At 40.6% G+C, this 26,512-nt stretch overlaps 1 protein-coding gene across 7 annotated transcripts in view; it reads right to left on the reverse strand.

Annotated features, from left to right (window-relative positions):
- The window catches only part of arhgap24 (Rho GTPase activating protein 24), a 61,517-nt gene that overhangs the window by 7,769 nt on the left and 27,236 nt on the right, over positions 1–26,512 (reverse strand). For 2 of the 7 annotated variants that reach the window (XM_069170183.1, XM_069170174.1), the window contains 2 exons: positions 6,033–6,155; positions 1,221–1,428 (listed from right to left, as the gene is read on the reverse strand). In XM_069170183.1, coding sequence (XP_069026284.1) covers positions 1,221–1,428; positions 6,033–6,155 — 331 coding nt within the window. Of the gene's footprint in view, positions 1–1,220; positions 1,429–6,032; positions 6,156–8,842; positions 8,941–8,961; positions 9,070–13,454; positions 13,536–20,282; positions 20,679–26,512 lie in introns of those variants that run through there. The other 5 variants (XM_069170197.1, XM_069170190.1, XM_069170212.1 and 2 more) reach the window with 5 other exon arrangements.

The following is a 26,512-nucleotide window of genomic DNA, read 5'->3' on the forward strand; positions in this document are numbered from 1 at the left end:
CTGGTGAACTCTGACATGCTAATTTGTGCTGCTGACCAACAGCAAGAAGTCTTCACAGTGATTGGGAGTGGAAGGATGCCACGATAGCTTTGTACCTGTGCTGCACCAGCAAATTCAATTAAACAATTCAAAAAGTTTTGAGAAAATGTCTTTGGAAATAAAGCCTTTTTCACAGCAGCGATTTGGACTTGTCAGGAGAAGCAGGTGGATTTAATCACATTAATGATTCTATGTGGGGAAGGTTCTGGTATTGTGCATGCTGGCTCACTGGACCAGCTGTGACCGGACATGTGAGCTCTATCATTAGTATCATTAGTAACAAAGTTAGCTTGACCACTGAAAGCCAGCATGTTACACAGCAGTTCCTGTGTTCAAAAATACTTTAAAAAAAAAAAAATCAAATAATGTACAATTGTGACATATCATTTTTGGGCCACTTTCTGGTGAGACTAATCAGGAGGACAATGCTAATCAAGCGTGGTGTCCACACACCCACTCAGTCCGGAGGTCTAATTAGGAAAATGAAAACACCTGTGTGGGTGGACAAACAGGACGTGGGTCCTTCAGATGTATTGTATAACCTGATCAGTGCCTGCATTTGCTAAATATTTATGGGGAACTGTGCCGATAGAAAGTAAAACTAGTTTATATTCATCACACAAAATGATTCAGATTAAAATGTTTGATTAATTTAGATCTAAATGATCAGCTGTAAAATAAAATTAATAAAGATTAACCATCAAAAATACTTTTTTTTTTTCAAAGTAATGAGGTAATATTCAACTCCTATATTCAGGAGCGCACCAACACTATCACATGTCAAATGAGTATTGACACATTACACATATGTTCAGTAATGATAAAAGTATGCAAATCTGACGATGGAAAATATCCATCATTCTCTGATAAATGAATGTATGGTTCTCTATATTTTGTTAAGAGAAATAACAGAACGACTTTCTTTTCTGTGAGAAACTTCTCCTTTGTGTTTGTTAAAACTACACGTGCTGAATTTAAAAAATTTTCAAAATGCTCTTGGATTTGTCACTGGGGATCCTTTCTCATGTCTTTCCTGTGTAAAACAAGTTTTCAATGTCAAACAGGAGCACCAATGTGGTTTCAGAGGTTCAATCAGTCCAAAAAAATCCAAACACATCATCACATATACGTTAAAAAAAAAATGCACTGTGGAAATCTAAGCAGCTCACGCGTTTACTCACCAATCAAAAGAGGGTTTCTCTCCACAGTCGAAGGCGTCCTGGAGCTCTTTGACCAGGTTGGCCTGACCCGGCAGCCTGAACAGACCTTCCTCCCGAAGGCCCCACTGCCGAATGAAGTCCACACACTGCTCTACCAGCATAGGGGCAAGCTTGTTCCCGAACCGGCGCTCATACCGAACAGTCTCCTCCAACTTCTGACCAAAGATCCCTGAAACACGAGACAAAATATTTAAGGATGTATGAGAGTGTTAAAAGTCAATTCTACAAGAAATCCATGAGTGATTCTGTTCTTACCCCACTTTTAAATATGAATTCAATATGAAGGCCAAGCTTTTATTTTAACAGTCACATATAAACACTATATCTCTATAACAGATCATTTGGTTTGCTAAATTATTGAGCTGCGTGACTCTGAAATATGTGGTTTATCTTTTGGCAAGACTGTTTAATATTCTGCACTCTCAACTTTCTTTTCCAAAGGGGAATTTTTCAAAGAATGACAGAAACGTTAGCATGCTCTATCCACAGTTCAAGGAACATCAGAGAGCCGTTAAAATCAATTGAAAAAGATTCACGATAAGGTTGTCCAGACAGTCCAACCAAAAAATATGTACACCCACACAGCTTTAGTCTGATGATTAAATCTCTAACTTCCTGCTGAGCACCTCTCCTCTTTTGTCTGGGGCGGACGCCGTAGAAAAAAAAACGAGAGACTGATTTCCATTTGCAGCCATCTCATGTGGACGCAACACAAGAGGGGATTAAGGCGGCCTTCCTGAGAGATTTGGATCTGCATACTTTTCCGGTCTCCAGATACAGACAGAGGCTACTCACACACATGCAGACACGTGATACAACAAGGTACGGCGCGGTGACTGAATCAGACTCAGCTTACCGGGGTCCTCGTGCTTTTGACACAACAAACAGTAGCTTAAAAACAACCAGGAACCGTGTCTCAAATAAATATTTTACTGCAGGTGTATTCGGAATTTTCAAAGATACGGATGCAAATGCTTCAAAAAACCTCTTCTTGTTGGATGCAAGTGGACGCAGTGACAGGTTTTTCACAAATAATATCATGCACTGCCAAAAAAAAAAAGTTATTCAATGTTTTTATGTGAAAACTTTCATAATTATACAAGCTATCTCCCATTTAACATAACATTAAACATTATTTCTTTTACTGTCAATTGTCACTATGACAGTATCGTATCTAACTTGAGAAATGTATTTCTAGTATTCAAATATTATTACACATTTACAGTGTAGACTTTGTTACACTTGAATTTAACAGTTTCATCTATTATATAAGTAAATAAACATTTGTGAAATCATGCTAAATTTGGGAATGTATTTTACCAGTGTTTTTAAGGGAAGATATTATTTTACATTAGACATGTAAGTTCACTGTTTACTTTCGTATTTATATATATATTTGATATAGGTCAGTAAAATAAGCTAGTGTAAACAAAATAGTGTAAAATGTGAGATTTCTTTTTTGACCGGTGTGTTATGTTGTCGTACTCACCCCTCTTGAAAATGACACAACTTGTCAGCTTCCGGAAGAAATGTCTATTAATATATTTGTGATAAGATAACATGCCAGAGGTGCAGAATTTAAAGCGCCTGCATTCTAGCATTTTCCTAAAACCAGTCTCAGTCTGTGCAGTTATGACAGAAAACAAAGAAACAGTGCAGAAATAAAAAGGATGCATCAGTTTGATGGCAGGTCAGTCAAAGTGTTTTCATTCCCAGCGTCCTTGTTGAAAGCACAGAAGCTTGAAAAGAAGCTGCTCGAGTTGCTCGAGGGACTTTTCCACTTCAATCTTTACACCAATCCAAATAAGACCAAACAGTAAACAGTCACAAACTCCCAAGAAATATTTCAAGCTGTGTATCCATTTTCCAAATCTGAGAAAAATCAGAGTGAAATATAGATAAGTCGAGCTCCTCCGAAGTAAAGAATGATTAATGTAGTCATGTATTGAAAAGCACATCTGAGAACGAATGAGAAAAAGTGACTGAATGAAAACGAGGTCATCCCTCCAGACGTTCTAGTCATGAGTCTAGGAATGTTTTGCCGGGTCACATGTAAGTGTGTGTGTGTGTGTGTGTGTGTGTGTGTGTGTGTGTGTGTGTACCAGCTTATAGAGAGTGTGTGCATGTGTTTATATGCATGTTTGCTGTTCCCACTGGACCGGGCTGTGCCACACAACCACAAGACTTCAGCACACGAGAGTGACACCTCCACTCTGCAAGCACTCAACTGTTTCCCTCAGCCCTCTCAGGTTCTGTCAGCTACACTGACCTGCTGCGCGCGCGCACACACACACACACACACACACACACACACACACACACACACACACACACCACAACAACACAACACAGGCTGATCTTTCCCTTTCCAGGTTTCCTACTTCCTCTCTCTCATCTTTGATTATTTTTCTTTGGTGTGGTTGAATGAATGTTCCTCAAATATGTAATGTTGATATTAAAGTCTTCCTTAGTTTGTATTATATATTCATATTCAACTACTGTAAAACAAAACAGCCTTAGACTTGAACATCCCATGTACAAATAATGATTCGTCCTCATCAGAAGAAGCGATGAATGAATATTATAAGGGTGGAAAGAAGTTTACTTTAGAGCCTGAACTGATTTCGTGTTAATGTGACCAGTTACAATTTACAATGTTATTACTGCTAATTTGTACTGTTGTGCACGTGTGAAAACATTGCATATTAAACACCATTAAAGGTTTGACAAATACTTGATTTCTGGTAAGGAAATTGGGAGGGAAACTGGTAAGAAAAAATAAATAAATTATAAAGCAAAACTTTTCCAGGACATTGGATTTTTTTTTTTTTTTTAAGTTAGAAAGACATGAATTCAGTAAGAAATAAATATAGACATTAGAGGAAAATTGTAGCTTTCTTCATACCATTTCTATCAACTACACTGAACAAAATGTACTAAATGTACTAAAAACATTTTCTTAGCTTCCGGGCTCTGAGCTGAGTTTTAGCAGAGGTTGTGTCTGGTGTGGAGAATTGCAATCCACAACTAGAAGACAGGTAAACATCTCATTTTGCTGAAAAACACCTTTGATGCATTTAAAACTAAATATTAACTGTAAATTAGGGCCAAAGTAGTTTGAAAATGTTGGCAGATAAAGAGTCTGGGAGTCAGACTGAAGCAATACAAATGTGCAGGAAGTGGGTGTCTTGGGTGGAAGAATATGGTTAAAAAAAAAAAAAAAAAAAAAAAAAAAAAGTGTCTCTAAGTAGTCAAGATGACCACTGTTGTTACTGAATGTCATGCACCCCAACCATCAGACAAAAGTGGATGAAATCAACACAAAACATCTCACATTTCAGCTACATGGTTTGCAAATGTGTCAGTCTGAGTTTCTAAAATAGTCTTTTTAATGTTCTACATCGCTTTAATCCATCAGCAACGATGACTACAATGGTTCAACATTAAAACGACTTTCCTAAATTGTAAATAAACAACTGGTAATTACCATGAAATAAATCTCCAAAGATCCAGATGGAGAAGCCACAGCTGCACATTTCTCAAAGGTCTGACTTCACACTGTCGTTCAGGCTGGCCAGTAATTGATGCAACATCACAGCAAGCGTTCAGCACAACATGACAGCGAACCTTTCCAGGGCTTCGTTTCGGGAGCTGCCTCTCTGTCTGTCACTCTGAGCAGGATTTCTCATCAGACTTCAGGAGCACTCATCGGCCAATCAGGGCTCACTTGGTCTCTGCCGCTACTGCAAAATATGAAAGGGTGAAATATGTGTGTGTGTGTGTGTGTGTGTGTGTGTGTGTGTGTGTGGGACAGAGAAAGCCCGGCTCCGCTCCAACATGAAGCCACCTCTCCAGTGGCAGCTTTGACAAATGGCTCGTCCTTTTGAAGAGCAGTCAACTGCAATAGACATCAAACTCCCCTGCACTGAAAACAGAGGGGCCAGCTCTGCCCCATCTATTCACGTCGTCACCGAGAGCCGCCTGAGCTGCCCGTCCGGTTACAAATGCTGCACTTGTGCCCCGCTCGTACACAATGTAGGCCAATGTCTGCCAGTACAGTCAATAACAAGCCACAGCGGCGCAGCGGGAGACGCAGTAATCAGCACACTGATTCCAACAAAGTCAGGAACAACTTCAGGAGAACAATTACAGCATCGTGCACTTCCGCAGCGTAGCTGATGATTACAGCATCACCATTTTTGTGGGTTCCTTTGACACGTGTAATTGATTTAAATACATCCATTCTTCATGAGCATAAACAGGTCGGATAAGCAGCAAAATCAAACACGCAGGATGACGACATGACACGAGAGTGGAGACTCAAGCACCACTGATTTCACAGTTTTATAGACAAATATTCATAAGTCAAGCACTGTGGTAATGGCACCTGCAACATGTGGTATGACAACATGGAGGCCTTAACTATGGCTTCAACTCATGCCAGACTCTTTCAAAAGTAGAGCCTGTAATAGGTCATCACAATAGTACAGCATTAAATCCAGTGTTGTACCTGCAAATTACTGACAGGTCCTGTCTCTATCACGCACCAACAAGTGGTATCAAGTTATTGTCATTGTGTACAAGGCAACTTTGTGATTTCCGTACTTTGTGAAACAGTCACTGCACATACAGTGGTGCATTTTGTCAGGGTTGTCGGTTGCTAAAGAAACACAGAATAAACACTCCTTCACACGGACGTTCAACTGGTCCAACAAATCGTACATAAATCCAGTTTACAGGATATTCAGCTGATAAAATAGCGTGCGTACTAACCTCCACCAAAAGGTGCCCAGATGACCCTCCGGATTGTCTTCACCCAATCCTCCATGTCATTCTGGGTGCTGGCCATAAGAAGGTAGGTCTCATGGCTGGCTGTCATCCGGTCTCTGTCTCCCCCTGTTAAAGGAAAGAAAAAGGAAAATAGAAATTATTAAAAGAAATCCCGTATGTATTAGGCGGATCCTCTTGAGTGGCAAAACTTTCATTTTAAAGAAACTTTAACGCACAACGTTTCAAGCCATCATTTTAACACAAACCGTTATTTTTCTCGAAACCAGAAGGAACAAACAACCTATAGTATACGATTATACAGGCTGGAGGACTGGTTGGAAACTTTCCCACACCAGCAGTGTGTATGTGTGAAAACAGCCTTTTAGTTTCAAACTCTGCACATATAATTTTGAAGTTTAATCTTCCATTCTGTATGAAGTACACATGAAAGTATAACACATCTTTGAGAGACCTTTAAGACAGAGCTCTAAGCAATGCCGGACCTCTTGACATCACACACTGACTTTAAATGTCTTCGGGGAGACACACACACACACACACACACACACACACACACACACACACACACACAGCAGTCAGTCATTCAAAAGAAATGCTTATATATCTCTAAGGGCATGGTGTGCTCCATCAGAGGCCGCCTCTGTATCCTGATTCAAGTTGGGGATAATGGCCACAAGCACTCTGCCGTCATGTGATACCAGACAGACCGGAGTGGAGGGTCTGGACCTGTTTCACATAACCAATCCTGCAGTGATCGCTATGACAACAGGAGCCATTTTCACAAGTCCGCTTCGGCTTTTATCAAGATGACACGAACGAACATAGAAACAAACAGCGACTCGTGGCATTTCACAGAGATGCACCTGATCTATTAGAGGAAGTAATGAGCTTCAAGAAGACAAATGGAGTGTCACACCAACAGTTGAATTATTCATGACTTTGACCACCAGGGATCCTGCTCCAATGATTGCATCCCGGGATGAAGATCTGTGTGTTGCATATAAAAACTATTTATAGACTAGAAGACAACATGACAGGCCAAAAAGGGGATCCGGTTTAGTCCTAATGACTCGAAAGACAGCAAACATTTATAATTGAATAGTATTTGGCTTAAATCAAGGGTCAATACTTTGAATCCAATTTGTCAGTTACATTTTGAATGTGGTACAAAAAAGATGTGTAATGAACCTTTAATGTGATAAGATGAGCAACTGTGTAATGGCTGTGTGTTTCTGGCGTTCAAAGAGGCCGAGTGGTTAAAGAACCGGACCAACAGTTGCATTTGGAGGCAAACTCCGACAGTGAGATTGATGCTCCCCGTCAGTCTTGATGAGATATCATTAGCAGGCAGCAGATGCCAGTGTTTGCCCCATGCCACAATGATAATACGCAACAGGTTCCCTTCACAAACACAGACCATGTAAACTCTGTGACAAATCGGAGCCAGTGCAGCCAATATGTTTCAGTCCCGGTATGTCACCTCTGATTAAAACGGTTCAGTTGAGGAATAATAAAATGTGACAGGAGTTAATTTCAGATATTCAGACAGACGTTCCTCTTTCTTGTCGTATAGGATAAAACCCCACCAGACAAGTAGCTGCACGATGCTTTATAGTTCTTCCTGTAGGCTGCAACCCTCAACATCCTGTACCCAGCAGCACAACATGACAGCATGTACCAGCAGGTAGTTACGTAGTGTTAGTTAGTGAGAGCATCTTGATGTGTGAGTGTATTTGTGTCAGCAAGGTAAGGTAACAGAAGAAATTGGATTTTCTTGATTCCTGTTCTTCTGGGTTTTGTACCCTCATGGTTGAAATGCACTTATTGTAAGTCGCTTTGGATAAAAGCGTCAGCTAAATGAAATGAAATGTAATGTAATGTAACAGAGAAGCATGACTACTATCAACATCTCTCTGTCTCTGCTGAACCATATATAATGATGTTCTGACCTCAAGATTTCCTTTAATACAGTAATTTAATGCTGTTACTACTAAAATAATAAAACTTGGATTAGTTTATTGAAAGTAATTGGTGACATTTTTCCAGCAAAAATGTAAAGTGTTCTCTGGTTCCAGCTTTTAAATGCATTATTTTTGGTTTTTGGACAAAACAATCCATCTCAAGTCAAAATCTTGCAATGGACACTTTTTTTTTTTCACATTTCATTTATACATGATTCGACTTCATAAAGACTTTGTAGACATTTAATGGAGAATATTAAGATGGTCATTTGTTGCAGCCTTCAATAAAACACGACCTATATAAGAATGAGAGGTATCCATACACTAATCTGCACTTTTAAAAACTAATCAACATACCGATCCATTATGAAAATGTGATTACTTTGTTAACAGAGAAAATATAATAGTTTAATGTAAAATGTATAATATTTGCCAAGTACAAGAATGTAAAGACTTCTGACAGATAATTGATTATAGGCTACTTTGTGGTTTATACATCATTCATCCAAACATATTGATCCACCCATAGAGTCTCAGGTTGATATAATGCTTGCAGTCCAAAAACTAGTCCTTCATTCATTTCCAGTCTCCTGCTGTCTGTTCCTAATCCAGTTATTAGTCACTACCCGCGATTGATTAGCCTCAGAGCACCCATCAATTACACCTGGCACGACAGACACAATTCATTAACTTTACGACGTCCCCATCTGTAGCCTTGAAGGCACCAGACAACATTTGTGTTTAAATTTGCATTAAACTTATTCAATCATTTCCACTATGCCATGTGAGCCCAATTAAAAGACATAAAACATAAACAAAGAGGCAGCTTACCTCCAAAAACAGTAAGAATTAAATCCTCTAGGTCACTTCATCTTTCCTCAACCTGCGACGTGCAACAGTTTCGGTGACGTTATTCGTAAACAAAACAGCGAGAGACACGAAGCACTAACCGGTAACCGAGCTGCTCACTTGTGCTCGCACATGGGAGTGTTTCTTCAGCCGGTGGAAAACACTCGTCGCCCCAAAATACTTCGTGAGTGAAACCGCGCTCCGCGTTTAATTCAACCCGAAGTCCACCGTGCAACGGACTCTCACAGCAGCTGGTAAAATAATGGATTTAATTCAGAGAGTAAGAGAATATGATGTGTTGGCGTGTGTCCAGTCTTGTCAGACAGACCATGTCAGACCGGGACGACCAGGGCCGTGCTAAGGTTTTTTCGGGGTCCGACGAACCCCCCACCCCCCCACCCCTCAATGGTCCAAATTCATGGTTATCAGTGGCTGGCATAAATCTTGAAAAATAGCTCACAAATATATTGTTTCATTGTTTAAAAACAGTAATCTGTGCATTTGACTATTTTCAGCAGTAGATTAATACAACTCTGTTGCTGTTGTGATAGTTCTTGGACAACAGTGGTGCTCTGAGCCCACAGAGCCTGCCCAGTATGCATTGATCCGCCCAGCGCATGTCTCACCAGACACCAGATTTAAAATCTCTGTATACTGTAAAATACAGAGAGATTTGGGCTACCTGTAAATGACAGGCATTATTAGCATTGTGGAACTCGTTCTGCAACGGCTTGAATTGAAAGTAACCGACATTTGTGTATACGTCATTGTCCGGCACAATAGTTTTAGTTGTATATAAATAACTTAACTAACACTCAAATATGCAAAACAACAAGTAACTATTACCAACCTAAAATTTGCCTAAAGTACTGTGTCTGTTATTGTCTTGAATATTTGTAAATTGCAATTACAGACAAAACATTATTTCAAAAAATGATCATGACACTGATATACTGCTAGAGTTTATGATCCATGAGAAAAATAGATGTAAAGTTCAACTCAATTAAGAAAGCCTGCTTTCTCTTAAGCAACAAATGATATCTCAGTCAGGAGGCGCAGAGTATTCCTGCAGTGATTTCTTAGGCTTTGCATTGGAAAATGTGCCTTTTGTTGTGCTTGTTTGTCGCAAAATGTCCAGTTTGTCACCATCCACTGAGAATTTTTGCATTTGTTTCAGTACAAGACAAAATTCAGATATTAGGACAGAACTATCAATAAAACGCGACATTTTCATTAAATTCTTTAAAAGTTTTTTTGCCCTGCTGGAGCACAACTAAATATTTAGTCTAAATGTTATCTTACTCAAACCAAATAATGATTTTTAGCTACCGATGTGGATCTGTCATTTCTTACAGCAACAAAATTCACTCACACTGTCCAGTTTGTCACACAAAAGTTTCTCAGTCACAGTCCACCCTGCCGGCATTGTTTGCTTTAATTGTCATGCAAAGTAATTGCAATCCCCTGGTGTGCTTGCAAGTTCTTTTGTCCACATTTAAAATCAATCAGCCCCTCCATTACTGAGATAAGATACAGGCAGTATTTCCTTTTGGAAACAACGGTTGTGAAGCTGTTAAACAAGCATGCAACAGCATACCACGGCCATTACAGCACACTCCTGCCATTTCCTGTTGATGCTCAATTTTCTTCCACGGTGGCTGAGCTGGCCTCATGGTTTAGAAAGACGGGTGAGATGTCACACCCGCTAAGCACATGGACAATATTAACTATCTCAGGCACAGGTGTTTGAACGTGTTTGAGGAATCCTGTTTGGCCGATTCATAAGCACACAGTGTTCAGATAACTCATAACTCAAGCATTGTCTCCTGACGTGTAAAGATCAATGATTTGACTAAAACCACTATCAGATAAACCGGTAATAAGATAAAACTAAAGCCACATCCCTGTGAAAAACAAATATTAACTATTCAATCCCCGATCTGCAACTTTCACCGCCATAAATATTTTGGTTAGTAAAAATTAACTTTAGAGACAAAACCTCAAATATCATCTTGTTGCTTGGAGGTAAATTCTCCTTATCTGTCCTATGAATAAAAACGACTGGAGGCTCTTTGTTGACACATCCGTTCCTGGCTGTGGTTAAGCTGTCTGAAAGCATTATTCTCCATTCTCAGACTTGCTATGGTGAGACTAGCAATGTATCTTTCTAAAAAAAAACAAAAAAAACACCACTCAATCATCACTTTAAAAAATGAGACCAATCCTAGCAGGAGCTCACAGACGGAGACAGTCAGGTGTAGCACGACCGTACCTGAAGAGAGGAGCGTGACAGCTGTCCCAATTCCCTTGATTCGTCACGTTTTGGCACACTGCTCCAAACTTTTATAAACTCAGCGGTGAACAATTGTCAGTTTCTTCAGAGGCGTGCAAACTTGTACTTCAGAGGAGAGCTTGTATTAAGTAAGGCACACAGATTAAGATTCCCTATTCACGTTGAGACTTCATAAAAAAAAAAAAAGTTACGGAGAAAGGAAATGCCATTTCATTTCACTTTTTTCTTTTTTAAGTTCTATTGAGGATATTCTCTGCAGTGGAGCACCTAAAATGAGAACTAAGTTTATACTAAGTTATCTGCATATTAATAACATACCTCTGAGGAACTGAAAAACCTGAAATAAAACTTTAACCTACGACTGACCAGCTGGCAACATATTAACTTATCTCTACCTCTCCCATTATTCATAGTAGCCCTCTATGTGTGTCATGTCACCATCTGACTGGGGCTGGATGCAGACCGCTAACAACTGTTCATTCCAGTTGTGACCACCAGCTTTAATGAGTGGCTGAACCCAGCTGCAGACTAGTCTTTAACTAATAGCTCAAAACAGGTGGGAGACAACAAAGGATCCCACTGTGTGTGAAACTGCTCTCAAATACCTGGAGCCCCGATACACCTGACTGTGACCTGTACCTCAGTATTAAAGGCTCTGTAAAACCAAACAGAAAGAGGGAAGCTGGATATTAGCATCATAGAAGGAACAGTTCAATTTTGTGCAGATGTCAAATTTTTATCATCCGCAGCTCCTGCTTTAGGTCGCTAGCACTGAGAAGAAGTTTTAATAACTCATACTATCATGAAAAATGACATGAATATAAACATGTAATATATGTGTATATGAAATTCTTGTCGTCTTGTTTCAGTTAAGACCTGTTGGGCTTCTTTTTTTTCACGTCGTAAGTAAAACGAGAAGATTGATGCCTTCTTATATCTGTAAACTAAATACGAAGCGGCAGCCACAGTTAGCTGAGTTTATCTTAGCAGACCGACTGTAGGACGGGAAAGGAGGGGGGGGGGGGGGGGGTCTTACATTTCTGTTACAATTTGTTCCCACAAAAGAAGCTCATTCCGCTGGTTTGGTGGAGCTCAGCTATGTGAATAAATGTTACATGTGACTTTTATTTTGTCAAAGCAGGAGACCCCAGCTGAAGGAAATAACGACGCCTGGTGAAGAAATTGTCAAGCACATGAACTTTCACTACGCTTCGGTTTTTGTTTGGAATGAACCAAACACAATATAAAGTGGTAGAAAAGCATCTCGAGAGGTGCTGGCAGGCAGGCTGGGTGTTTTTTTTTTGTTACCGTTGGACAGGGCTAAGCTCACGGTTTCCCCATTTACAATGTTTGTGTTAAGTTAAGCAAACATGAAAACAGAACGTCAATCTTCTTGTGCAACTGTCAACAAAAAAATATAAAAAATTTCCAAAATGTTCCCTTGCTGTAATCATTTTAAAGTGTACATTTGACACCATTAACATGTGTCTCTACTTTAAAAGTTTAGAAGCCCAGCAAGGTGACAAAATAAAGCTTTCCACGGTCTCGCCACAAAAAAGGCCTTTTGTTTTAGTCCAAGCAGACGCAGGTCAAAAGAGACTCAGTTAAGAAATATTCTGTGTACACAAAGGTGGAAGATTTTTTGTGGAAGACTTATTGTGAAAATGTTAAGTTCTTCCAGACTTTGATTATGTTGCCTGCCAAGTAGAGGAAGCAGCTGCTGCTGGCCCAGAAAACAATGCAGACACTGTAACTACCTTGTTGAGCATTAAATGACAAAAATATGTGTCATAATTCCTCCAATGTGTGTGTATGGTGATAGATTTAATGAACACATCAGTGTCTGCTCTCTCTTGTCTGCAAGAGTCTACTTGTTTGCATGCAAGCAGGGGCAAGTTGAGATTCAATAATGTGTCTAATGATAGTCTTCTCAGAAGTCCAAGCATCATAAATACCTCCAAAATAACACTCACCAAACAGCAAGCCACACAACACAGCAACACATTCGTCCATTCATAAGGAATCATGTCTTAAAAGTGGAAAGAAAAACTACCACCATGTTCTTTTTCATCTTTTCTCGGCAGCCTTATACACAAGAGTCCAGCTCACTCGCGAGTATCATCACCTGCAGATGATCTAATCCGTCTGCAAAGTGCAGCTGTTACAACAAAGAAACCTGCAGTAAACACAATGGTGCATATGTACAGAAATATTTCCATTATATTGCAGTACAGAGATTGAGCATATAAAGCTTTTAAAAGGCTCAAAGTAGTCACATAGTGCATCTATTATTATTATTACCTTGATGTTGGGATAATAAATCAGATAATCCATACTGAGGTAAACTATGAATCGCCTGATGAACCACCTCCATGCCTCGTCCACACTGCTGCAGAAAAGAGAGTTCTCCTGAATGGGTTACAAAAAGTCGTGGCTGCCTGGGTTAACGTGAGGACGGAGTTCCTGACCGGAGGAGCTGCTCTGCCAGTTTTTTGGCCTGGCTGGGAATGAGTGAGTGAGCACAGCTGAGAGGGTGTGAAAGAGAAAGGGAAGGAGGGGAGGGAGGTGAGGTTTGGAGAGGGGGGTTAGTGAGTCCACTCACACACACACACACACACACACACACACACACACAAACCTCTCTTCAGCACAATAGGCAGATCTTTCTGAAGGCTTGGGTTTAAAAAGGCCACGGTGTGACACGGGGCACGACCCCATAAGCAAACATGGAATCTCCCATTCACACTGCAATGCTTTGTTAATTGACATCTTCAACTGTTAAGAGCACAATAATTTGAACACTTTCAATTACATTTGGTTTGTTCGAAAGGTTCTAGATAAGTAAGTTTGACTGACAGTCATCATATTGAGCTTTTCCATGTGGAATCAAAAGGAAAACTTTAATACAGGTATAGTAATAGAGACAACATTAGAAGATGTCATTAATTTATTTAAACTGTCAGAGTTCATGCAGAGATGAAGTAAAGCCAATTTAGATAAATGTAAAGTTATTAATAATGCATGTGCCTAATGTTTGCAGCTTCCTGATTTTCAAATATGAGAATTTGTTGCTTTTCTCTCTTCACTCTTTCGTTTGTTTTTTTGGCTGGCAAACAACAATTCGAAGATGTCACATTGGACTTTGGGGCTAAGCATTTTTTAAGATGTCACCTTTTATAGACTAAACTATCAGTCAAACAATCAACAATGATCAGGAATGGAATTACTTCTTATTTGAAGCGCTTAATGATTAAAGTCAAATTGTTTGCATGTTGTGATGGTTGAAAATGTCAAATGATTGAACGATGAAAATAATACCACATAGTTCTCCTTCACATCTAAAAAACCCTAAACTCTCTTTCCAAGCGTGTCATGGTGCACAGACTCCTGGTGTAAACCTCCTCTCTCTGTAGCTCTATATCTTCCCATGTATCTGTAATGGGTGTCCTGTTTCACTTGAACCTCCCCCCTTAAGGTATCGATGGTTAATTCTCTGTCCTGGTGTCATGGTGGTCCCTGCCTGTCTATAGACATAATCTCAAGACAGACACAACAACATTAGCCTCCACCTGAGTCCCTAAAGACATTGTCTGGTGGAGAACACAGACCCCATAGAGTCACTATGGCTATCCATTACCACCCGACACTGAATGAGTAACAAAGAGAATGGGAGAGGGGAGGTCAAAGGGGACAGGCGCCCATAGGGAAGTGGGTAATGGTGGCACCAAAAAAAATGGAGAATAATGGCCACATCAGCTCTAAATCCTCTGTATTCTTTGGTGCTGAAAGGTTAACATGATACCTTGACTACTTGAAGTTTAACCATAACAATCCAGGTAGTCAGGGAAGGAAGACAATAGTCATAAATCTTTATTTCAAGAGAGTCTGGACAAATGCAGCTGTTGAGTCGTATGAGTCAGTTTTAATAAGTTGTCATGAGGACAAGCGGGGAAGCAATGGGTCAGTCTGTTCAGGGAGGTCAGGGCTGTCAAAGAGCCAAGTGTCTCTGTTCTGATTACATGCCAACTAAATAAAGAGCTGTGTCTGTGTGTTCTGCCAAGGCTCCTGTAAATATACCATTATGTAAGTGGAGTCAATTTCAACTTTAGAAAAAGGAAACAGGAAAACAGACTAAAGCCCAGAGCTGGTATGATAATCATAAAGAGCAGCGACTAATAGAGAGCTAGAGTTAAAGTGAGTTGTAGAGTCCACAGACATATTTTAAAGGCTCATACCTGCATTTTCTAACAATGCATTCATATTCTTCCGGATTCCAAGAAAAGTAAAAGGATCAATTACTGTAACTATTATGACTATAATGTACAGTATCATAAACTAGCCTCAGGTTCCCTTCAGTTGGTGTTCATGCTCAAACACCCTAAAATAAATAATGTTTTTCTTTGGACAACAGCTGTAAGGATTGTAAGCGTTAAGCGATTTGTAGTTGATGTGCAAACAAGTGTGAAAAGACCAGAATGATCCTTTAATACCTGACTTGGTTTTAAACGTCTCATAACATAAATTCAGATTTCCATTCCTTTTTTGATTATAAAGCAGCTCTAGGTGCAAAATAAATGCTGTGAAACTGTCAAAACAGAATACGGAGAAATACACAGCTCGTATTCAGCAACTGTGCTGCTTAGATGAGTTGTTTCGACTAAAGTAAATTTGTGATGTCACAAACTTTGCGCTCATTTCATATTTCCACCCTCAACGCGGTCCACTAACCTTTCATGTAGAAGAATAGACAAGAGCGGTCATTCCGTCAACAAGACTGAAGAATATCTGTAATTGGTCAGGTCATGTGTCACTCATAAAAGAATCAGCCAATCAGAAGAGGGGATCACTGATATCAATGTACCTTTAAGACACAGACACAAAAACAGCCTGTTGTTGGTAGAGCTCCAGTGAGACGCTTTAGAGAGGAAATATAAAACTATATTTGGACGGTTTTTAGTACTTAAAAATACAAAAGTGACCATTAAAACGACAAAGGCCAAAACTGACAAATGTAAATATAAATCACAAACGACATTTATGGAAGCGCCATGGGTAAGAAACCACACTCATTCTGTTGGGCCTATTTATTCCTGTGGTGGTGTGCAGTTAAACGTGAGATTCATTCTAGACTAACTCCAAACATCTTTGAACTATGCATGACAACACTTTGAGGTTTGTTAAAATACCGAAATCCTTACGAGTGATGGTTTTAGAGTACTGACAGCTTCAGTGACTACCGACTTGGGGATTAATATCGCATTAAAATGAGTGTTGAGTTTTGGTGAGTGTTGTGTTTTGGTGAGGGCTGGCAGCTGTTGTCACTTGAACACTTGCACGCAATGCTGGGAGGCTAAAACATTACACTAGTGATACAAGCATGCTGATACGAGAGGAAGCTCCTGGAGAGGTGCAGTACATACAGATCCAAGAGGAAAACTTTGAGTGTCTTGGCAGGAGAGCTCTGAAGTCAACCTGACACCGGTTCTAATGTACTTTTAGCCCGCTATCGTCACCATATTGAATTTATGTTTTACCAGACAGACTTTAAACAAACAGTTACACTCTCCGTTGGGCTGGTTGACAAGATGAGTGTTGATACTTTCATTTCTGTACTATGTATGTGTGCGTTTAGTGTGTTGGAGTGAAACATGCGTGGATTCTCACGGTCATGTAAACATATTTCACAATGACAGATCACCAATTTGACAAGTGTATGATGCCCTCACGGCCGTGAGACTGTAAATCTCTGTGGACTGCGTGCAAGGAGGTCATCGGTGTGCACTCTGCGATCCCACACAAATGATCTCCCGAGATGTTTGTCCGATATTGGAAATTGTTTTGATTTACGCACAGGATGTTGCCAGCGCTAAAGTTCATGCTCACACAATGCAATCAAGGATGCTACTGGTAAAACTACTTTCTGTGGGAAAACAACAAAAAGGGTGAGATTTAAGTAGGATAATTTGTTTTTGTTTTTTTCTGCAGGACAACATGTCATCAGCCTCAATCCGCCTCTTTGTTTACATGTATTAGAAATCAGTTTGATTCTTGTTTGCTAAGGAAACAGACATAAACAAACTTCCTGGCACTTGAAGATGGGAGTGAACCCTCCTTTATCCATGCCTGAGAATGAAACAATGGCTGGACATGACAAAGTACCTGTTGCAGCGCTCAGTAATACCTTCTAATATCACCTTTCAGCACTGATGACGGTTTCAGGGGAGCACACCTGCACTCCCTGCAGTCACAATTGGTAGCCTGAGTCAGCCTGGCCTTTGGGAAGCCCTTTGAACCTTTCAGACGGGGCTACAGCAACCTGACTTATGGCTTATTATGACTAATGGAGGCAGAGCAGCTTGCTGACTGTTGATTAAAAAAAACAAAAACGGAGGTAGTTTGAGTTTAGGCATGTGAGCTCTGGATATACTTTTGGTGAAGGCTGGAAGAATGTGAAGCACAGAAATCCTGACAGCTGAGTATATAAAAAAATGTTTTTCCATGATTTTCATTCAGTTTAAGTAATTCCATTTTAAAATGAATTCATGTTTATGTGTCATAGAGGCATTAATCAGCATGTTCATTTGCTAGATGGCTTCAGGAGATTGACAGACCTGTCATCAGGGAACAGTATTTTGATAGAAGGATAGAACTGAGTGACATTCATCAATCATCACCCTGTATGAGCCTTTCCCAACACTTCATTTTTCTACTTAATGACTGATGAGGTGGAACATGTGTCATGAATTTGTATAATAGTGTTTTTGTTCCAAAAATAGAGAAAGCGTTTGAGTATTTATGTCACATTGTCTGCAGCGACCGAACTCAGAGGCATGCACCATGAAACGATGGTTCGCATCCATCAGCTTCAGCGAGATAAATGTGTTGTTTTGGCCATGGCAGCGGTGCTGTCAGCGTTGCCACTCCACATCCTCGTTGTTTGCTCTGACAAAGCCAGCCAAAGCGCTGTCAGCCTGGGAGGGATGCAATGCATGAAGGGGGCGGGGGCAGGAAGGGGGGCTCGAAAGAAAAAGATTGGTGGTGATCTAAGTGGAGAGACAAAGAAATGCTGATGATGAGTTTGGCTCTTTGTGCGTTGTTGAACTTTTGCTGATGTTGTTCAGTCAGTCAGTTCTCAGAGTTCAATCCCGAGCGATGAGGTTTTAGACTTTGGTTTTGTTTAAAAAAAAAAATCCAATTAGCAAATTCAGCATTAACATCTATCAGTTAATTTACACGACCACTGACTGTTTCAGTCCTTTTATTATGCACTCTTTCCTTCCCTTCTTGGCTCCTTCAACAGTTCTTGAAATCTAATTTCTGCTCCAACGTTCAGCCTGTTTCAGTATTTGTTCTGCCTGTTTCCACTCCCAAAGCTTCAGCTTTTTGCATGAGAACGTCTTTCCCGGGGTGGATTTACAGGCAGACTGGGAGCTATGAACAGGACTCTGTTCTGTTATCTGCCTCAAGCAGCCAAGCAAAGTGAAATTTGACCCAGCCATGAGAGTGCTCTTGAACTAAGCATGATTTTTCTTCCTCTGGCAACATTTCTTTAAAGCTACACATCGAGTGCACCCAACCTGTGCGAGACTCAAATTACACATATCTTTTAAAGGCCTATGGCTATTTTCATTGATGTTATTTCAGGGGTGTTGAATTGTAGTTCACACTTAGCAGAGTAAGACAAAGTTTATCAGGATTCATTCATATTTACAAGTTAGTGTAAGAAGAAGTTGCTATACTTTGCATTTACTCTTCCTTTTCTTATGATTGACATAAAATATCATGAAACAAAAACCAATGAGATGTATTGTCTGCTCATGAGAAATGGCATGTTTGTTTTGTTGAGTAGTACCTGACTGACAATACTAATGCCTTTTATTCCAGCAAACAAAGGTCAAATTCAGTTACGCAATTGGTTAATGGCATTTTTATCACATACCAACGACAATGAAGTAAAACAAAACATACAGATTCTGTGGTCGCTGGAAAATTGGAGCAGCATTAAGGAACAGAATATATTTTTCTGTGATCCCAAGTGGTACCAGTGAATCTCAAGAATGTGTATCAAACTGTAGTGTATGGAAGCAGATGTGCTAACATGCAGATGTTAGCAGTAATGTTTGCTATACTCTAATCAGACCTCAGCACAAAGCGCAGCTGAAGCTGACGGGAATCTCATTAATTTAGGAAATATTTGCTTTTAAACCAAAGTATTGGAGAAAGTCATTTTTTAAACAGATGATGATGATGCTAGAGGATCACCAGCGTTTTTACTGTTCACCCTAAAGGAGGCATGAAATTGATGAAAATGCATCACATTACTTGATTAGACATCTCATTCAAAACCACATAAATTAACCTCATGGCGGTGCAAGAGAAAGAGTCAGGGGATCACCAAAGTCAGAATAATTCCTCCTCTGGGGACGAGGCAAACCTCACTGCCATTGATCCAATAGTCGTTGAGATGTCACACTCTGGACTGACAGACCAACAAACCATTAGACTGACACTGTCATCCCTGGAGCAACACTGCTGGACAGCTATAAGATTTATTGAGAAATAAAATGGAAGAAATGTGCCACATGAAGGAAGATCTTCATCAGGCTCAAAGAGACTGACAGTCGTTCCCCTCCCGTCAATACACTGCTACTGAGTAAAGCCACTATGAAATATCACTATTAACATTCCTGCAAATGAAGCGAATCCTTATGTCAGAAACAGTTAACAGTGTTAGCCACAAAGCATGTTTGCAGATGTCAGAACACTGGACAAATAAAAAGGAAGCCCCGGCAATAGCAGGAAAATGAGGAATACAAGCATCATTAACAGCTCATCTTAAATCACAGCTGCAATAATCATAAGCTAAAACCCGGAGCTGGTAAAACACTCAACAAGACATATGGACGGCATGTGAAAAAAGACACTCGCACAGTGTGAACGGAGGATAAGTGGCAACTCAGCTTTGTGTCTGAAGACATGTAAAGCTGTCTGAGAAGTCCCTCCACCCTTTCCTTCAGCTGCAACTGAAGCTAGAAACAAAGTCTAATAATATATCTGCGGTCGTGATGAAACAGTCCAAACCAGATGCAAACGTGTTAGTATTCATTACGGCTATGCAAAGAGACACACCTGGGTTGGAGTTAAGATCCATGGGGTGCAGACGAAGAGGTGCCCCCTTCTCAGCTGAGGGTTGAGGGAGCACAAGCCACGCTCTCGCTGCTGACCGCCGGCCTCCAAGTGCCACTTCTTCATCTGTTCTGTGCCACAGATGGATTTATCTCCCTCTGCACTTCCTACTCTCTCCCTCCTTCCTCTGCTTCTCCTCCAACTCCTCCAACTCTTTCGCCTACAACTTCATTCTGTTGAGCTGAAGGCGGGTCGATGTGACACGCCGATCAGCAGCAGTTAGGCGAGGTCAGGCGAAGGCTAGTCTGTCTGTCTGCCTCTGCAGGGAAGCCTTTCCCACTACGTGCACTACACTTCTGTCAAAGGAGCTGACCGAGCAGAGGAAGCATATTCTCTGAGACCAGACACGAAAGAAGTGTAGGACAGAGAGCAGCGAGTGAAACAGCAAGCTGAAGGGAAGATGGTGTGTCTGCTCTTCTGTGAAGGAAGTGAGACGGGTGGGGTGGAAGCTGGCGGTGGAGGGAGGAGGGGGTTGCATCGTAAATCAAGCAGCCCTCCCCAAAGCGGGGACCTGTAAATCTGGTGAAGGAAGAGTGGGCACTCAGCCAAATGACTCATCCACAGTGCTCTATAAATACTGCCGTGCAGGGTCGGCAAGGCTGCTGCTACTGGTGGCCAAGAAACCCTGAGACTCCGGGGTTTCTCCCTCTGGAGGGGAGGTCTCTAACAACCTCCTTGTCTTAATTCAGACTTATAGGTGAACTACACATCACTGGCTTCCATTAAGTGGCAGAGGGTGAACACCCGGCCTCTCCGAGGTGATTACATTTAGGACCAATGCTACCTGTTGGATTGTGGGAGGGAGGGGGGACTTCCAAATATTTATACAGAGAGAAATCAGTTTACATACCACTGGTCTGGACATCCAAGTCAAGTGTCCCCATCAGACAAACATACTGTAACAGTCCAGCAGAAAGAAGAGGCCCACATGTGCCCTCACGGAGACCTGACCAACCTGATACATGTGGGGGCAGGGGTTGTGGATGTGTGTGTGTGTGTGTGTGTGGGGGGGGGGGGGGGGGTGTTAGAGTGGGAGGTTGATAGTGGAGACCGGTATGTGACATGTCAAATACCGATCCCGTCAATAAGGCTGTTATGTAAGCATCTGAGCTTCCTGTCCTGTTCCTCTCTCTGTGTCCCGGCCTGCTTTCAGGGCCTCTGTGCATTTCCTCCTCTGAATCCCACTGCTGCAGACTCACAGGAACAATGAGGCACGGTCACAAGAGAGGAAGAAGAAGCAGCCCTGGACTACTGCAGGGTAACTGAGAAGGAGGCGGATGTTTCAAACAACATCTACGGCATACAAAAGGTATGCAGCTAATTGTTTGAGTGTGCTGGATTCTCTCATTTCCTGCTTTTTGTCACGTATAGCTTTTCAAATCAAAAGGTTTTAAGACATACAACCAGCTCAACACGTAAGAGGTTCTGTTGAACTTCATTCTCATATCTTTCGTCTGTTTGCTGCCACAAGCTGCTCGTTTATCATCCTTTCATTATTATGACATTATGACAGCTCTGGGGCTAATGGAGGATGCATCATTAAGTGAGACACCTCTCTTGTGCAGTATAAACAACATAGAACAGGCAACATTGCATGTCCACTCATCCTACACATTATCCTCTTGTCTTGTTATTGCAGCTGCCTTTTCCCAGTTAGCAGTTGATCAATCATGGCTTTATGAAAAATGGCCTGTACAGTTTGAGTCATTATGTGAGCTCTCGTGAGCTTTGGACCTGTCACTAAAATACACAAACTGCACACTGTGTTGTCATAGAGGAACATAATTTGTCTCCTTTCGCATACAAACAAACTTTATTTTTTTTTACTGTCTAATCTGATTAATGTGATGTTATTTTTTTTCAGCCTATTGATATTACTTTGTTCCCTGTTTTAACTTAAATCGAATGCTTATGTGCAGAAGTGAGCGAAAACATATATGTGGTGTTTCTTTTTTGCTTTAAATGTCTGTTAGATATGAAGCTTCAAGTTTGAAACCTTTACAGGCCACGGACGAGCAGAGAAATTGTCTAACTGTTCCACCAATCATATAAATATAACCACTTTCAGCCCCTCAGAAACACAAATGTCACTCAAAACATCTCTCCAGGCTCATTGCTTCATTACTGTAGGCTTCCTGAAGCATTTTAAGTATCTCTGTTGCTGATATCCAGAGTTTGACGCAAAATCTGCTGCGCGTCCTCCATGACAAAATGCCACCTTCGGACCAGCGCTCACATAAACTTGCGTAACTCAGGAACTGCTGATGATCAAACAACATTTTTTACACTTACACATTAGCATTATACCTTCCTCTTGCTCTGTGCACGTCACGGTGCGCAGTCTCAGTACTTATTGATCTACTCTCGTACATATTACCTGCACTCCACAATCTTAATTTTTCTTTCCAATTCTAATAACAATAACGCGTGTGTGCACACGTTTGTCACTCAAAATGTAATTTCTTTGAGTCACAGTTGACAGACAGATCTCCCCTGTGCTTGGTCTTTATTGAAGTCATTCTGGAGAATGATTCACACAATTCAACCGCAGCTGTTGGAAGGAGTTTGTCTCCAAATGAGTGCAGATTCGTGCTTTTTACAGTCCACTGAGACACCAAAGAAAAACACCTTCTGTGAGACTGCTGCAAGACTAGCTATTCATGTTTTTTGGCAGGTGCATTCCTCACCCGCTCCCACTCATGGGAGACAACTTTGTCATACAGACCAAAGCTCCCTTTAACAAATCTGATCACGATAAGCATGTGAACACCTGCATTAGTATGTGATGACTACACAGCTTGTGGCTGCAGTTCTGACAGCACAAACTCCCGCAGCACCTTGGGTGAGATCTTGTGGGTAAAGCTGGTCATTGACCTTTTCCTGATCTGCAAAGGATTAGTAAGCTCCAACCCTTTCCACTGCCGGAAAGAGAGTAAAAAGATGGTACTGCTGCTTGGAATACCAGCAATAATTTCTACTCTTAAATCCATTTGACAGTAAGCCAGAGTTTCCTCGCCGGCACCTTGTCACAGGCTTTCAGGGGGGAGGGAGTCGTAATCTGTTTGAACACAACCTTCAGACCCCAAAATGCTTTGCTTCCACCTTCTGCCAATACAATGGAGGTGAATCTAAATTGTATCTGACGCTGAAAAAGTCTTTTCCATCATGACACTCCAACACTATCCGGAAAGGCTTCATTCACACACACAGCTTTGACATTAATGAGTTTTCTGACAATCTCAGCAACCTCTGCCAAGGATGTTTTCAGACACTCGTCTCTTCAAACTCCACTTCAAACTGTTTTCACAGTCAATCTCAGTCTTTTCTCTTTAAAGACACAAAGAAATATTCTGCCTTTGCTTTCTGGGACAATGAATATTTCTCAAGGAATTCAAACAGGAAAATCTCTAAATCTTTTGCTACTGCTGCCAATATTTGCATCCATCCCAAACTTCTGCTACGGCAACCAGAAAACAGCAGCCTTGCTGGCCTGCAGATAACTTTAAGGGTAAGGGTAACCCAACGGGTCCAGAGAGCCTCCTATTTTAAACTGACAGCACTCGTCTTCACTGGCAGCAGGACTTTGAGTTACTATTACCAACAAGCTTTTGAACTCCAATTAGCCACTTCCATAAAAAGGTGTTTGAGCAGGAAGGATGGTGATAGACAGCGTTTTTGGGATTCAGCTTGTTCGGGTTCGAATAATGCGGGTCAAATGTGTAAGTATTTTTTTCTATTGACCACCGCTGTTGTTTGCCAAAATTGACTTTTGTGTCATTGTCAAGGGAGCAACTGACAGACTGGCATTGCTTTACCTAAATAATCATCCCTTTAAATGTCTTTATCGAGACACAGAGTTTATTTAGGAATTATTTTATTTAGAATTTAGTGTATTTTTTTAGAAACTCTCACATCAGACTTTAGATGCTTCATTTGAACTGCGTCTCTGTCTCAACACTGAGCTCCAAACACTTTGTCAAACACAAACATCCTTCGCTGAGATCCTCCCTGGTGAGCATGTCTCTAATGAGGCAAAGCGTGGGTTTGAAAAACACTGCTTTTGATGGTGGATGTTACATTAGAAGAGGAAACTCTTCAGTTATTGAATTGTGGATTTAGAACATTAAGGAGCATAAAAGGGGCTGATACGATGCGCTAACTCGTTAGTAAAGGAACCGCCTGTAAAGTGAAAGATTATGTCACTTTTTACAATAATAACAATCGAAAGACCTTTCTGGTGATATTAAATTCAGCATTAAGTATCTCCCCTTGTGCTGCCAGAACATCAATATCCACTGTAATCACCTTCTCCCCCTTTGTAATGGTGAGCGCAAGGGGTCATAAATTCAAGATATCAAGAGAACAACAACAAGAATTGCGACTCTCAGAAGCCCCATTTGAGAAATGTCAACAGCAGCAGATTGCCGGGCCACCCACTCCTCCAGGAGGCCATATGTCGCCGTGTCACAAACAGCAGGTTACTGACTTCACATGCACGCTGGGAAAACATAAACATGTAAACATGTCCACACACACGCACACAAACACGTCCCACACATATATAAATATACAGAGAGGAAGAGGAAGGAGAGAGAAGTTCAGTTTCTGACCTTTTTGAAAATGTCACATCATAAAGTGAACTCTTGAGAGAAAAAGGACACTGAAAACATCCCACCGGCTCCGATGAGACCAGGGGGAGGCGTACAAATGAGGACTTTTATATGCAAATCTTTGTTCTTCAGGGTTCATCATTTTACCTCAGTAATATCCATAAAATCAATTTCACTCTTTCCCTTCCCTGAAACTGTTACTCATATTCCTTGTGGATTTATGGTGCATTAGAGGCTGTGTAGGCACTAAACATCCAGCTCATAATTAAATCAGTATATCAGAACACAGAGTTTCAAACACAGAGAGCTGCTTGTTTATGTCCCGTGTGTCAGATTAATCCGATCAAACATTGTGTGTGGATTAATATGTATTCTAACCGTGACAGTGAAGTGGGTGTGGGACGTGTGGTGCTGGGAGGAGAGGTGATTTTATTTTCCAGAAGTTATTTAATTTATTGTCGCAGGGTAGAGCGGTCTCACTCAGCTGCGAAGTTGATCAGTAGCTGGGCCGGCTGGGAATTAATATGTTTTTGTGTTACGCTTGTTTTAAGTGGATTATTACTTTTATCAGAATTATAATCCTTTTTGACAAACAATACTCATCTTGCATACTACTTGTATTTGTGTTTACTCTCTAATTGTTGCTTATTTTATCTTCTATTTTATTTTATTATTTTTAAAACCCTATTGATATTTCATATGGAACTGTTTTGTTTTGTTTATATCTTGTAATAATACCTTCATGTGTTTTTGCACTTCCAATAACCCTGTCATTACTTGCCTTCATCATAACCTACATGTTAAAATCATCCTGGCCTGCACACTGAAGAAGTTTAATGTTTGTACCTGTTATTCCTTTGCATTGCAAATACATAAATATATGTACAACAAATAGAAAAACAAAGGTTTTAAAAACATATTTTTTGTGTGTGCAAACCAGTCCCTTCTCTTTGCCTCATGCCTTGAAATAGACCTGCAGACAGAAGCTGTGGACACATTATGGGATTGAAATAGTACAAGGAATTTTAGACACTCCATAAACACCATTATAATATGAGAATAGGCCACAGTAAAGCTACGATTGAATGTATGAACATTAAATGATAATAAATTGATTAGGTCTTCCTAAATTTCCCCTTGTGGGATTAATAAAGTAACTATCTATCTACCTATCTATCTATCTAAAAATAATTACAGTTAGATTACGTGATTTAGGTAAAGCAGCACCAGCACACTTTTATTTATACTCGAGTCGAAGGCCACAACGTCACATGTACAGCCTTTGCCAGCACCAGAAGTTACCCATGACAATTGTATATCCTGACACTGAAATGTCAGCACAACAGATTAATATGCTTTCTCAATTACTCTACTGGGGCTTCCTTCACCATAAACACTGCTGCATGCTGGGTAATATTCTCAGCCAGTCACATTTCTTACCATCAGTGAACAAGTTGAATAATTGTTTGGGTTATTAAAGCCCCCCCCCCCAACTGGTTAGTTTTTAAAATATTTTCCCATCCATCATTCAATCATCAACTTCAGGTGCTTATGGTCCACATG

The sequence above is a fragment of the Embiotoca jacksoni genome, unplaced genomic scaffold (genome assembly GCF_022577435.1).
Source record: "Embiotoca jacksoni isolate LCO1_2020_lvr unplaced genomic scaffold, fEmbJac1.0.p SCAF_10, whole genome shotgun sequence".
NCBI lineage: Eukaryota > Metazoa > Chordata > Actinopteri > Embiotocidae > Embiotoca > Embiotoca jacksoni.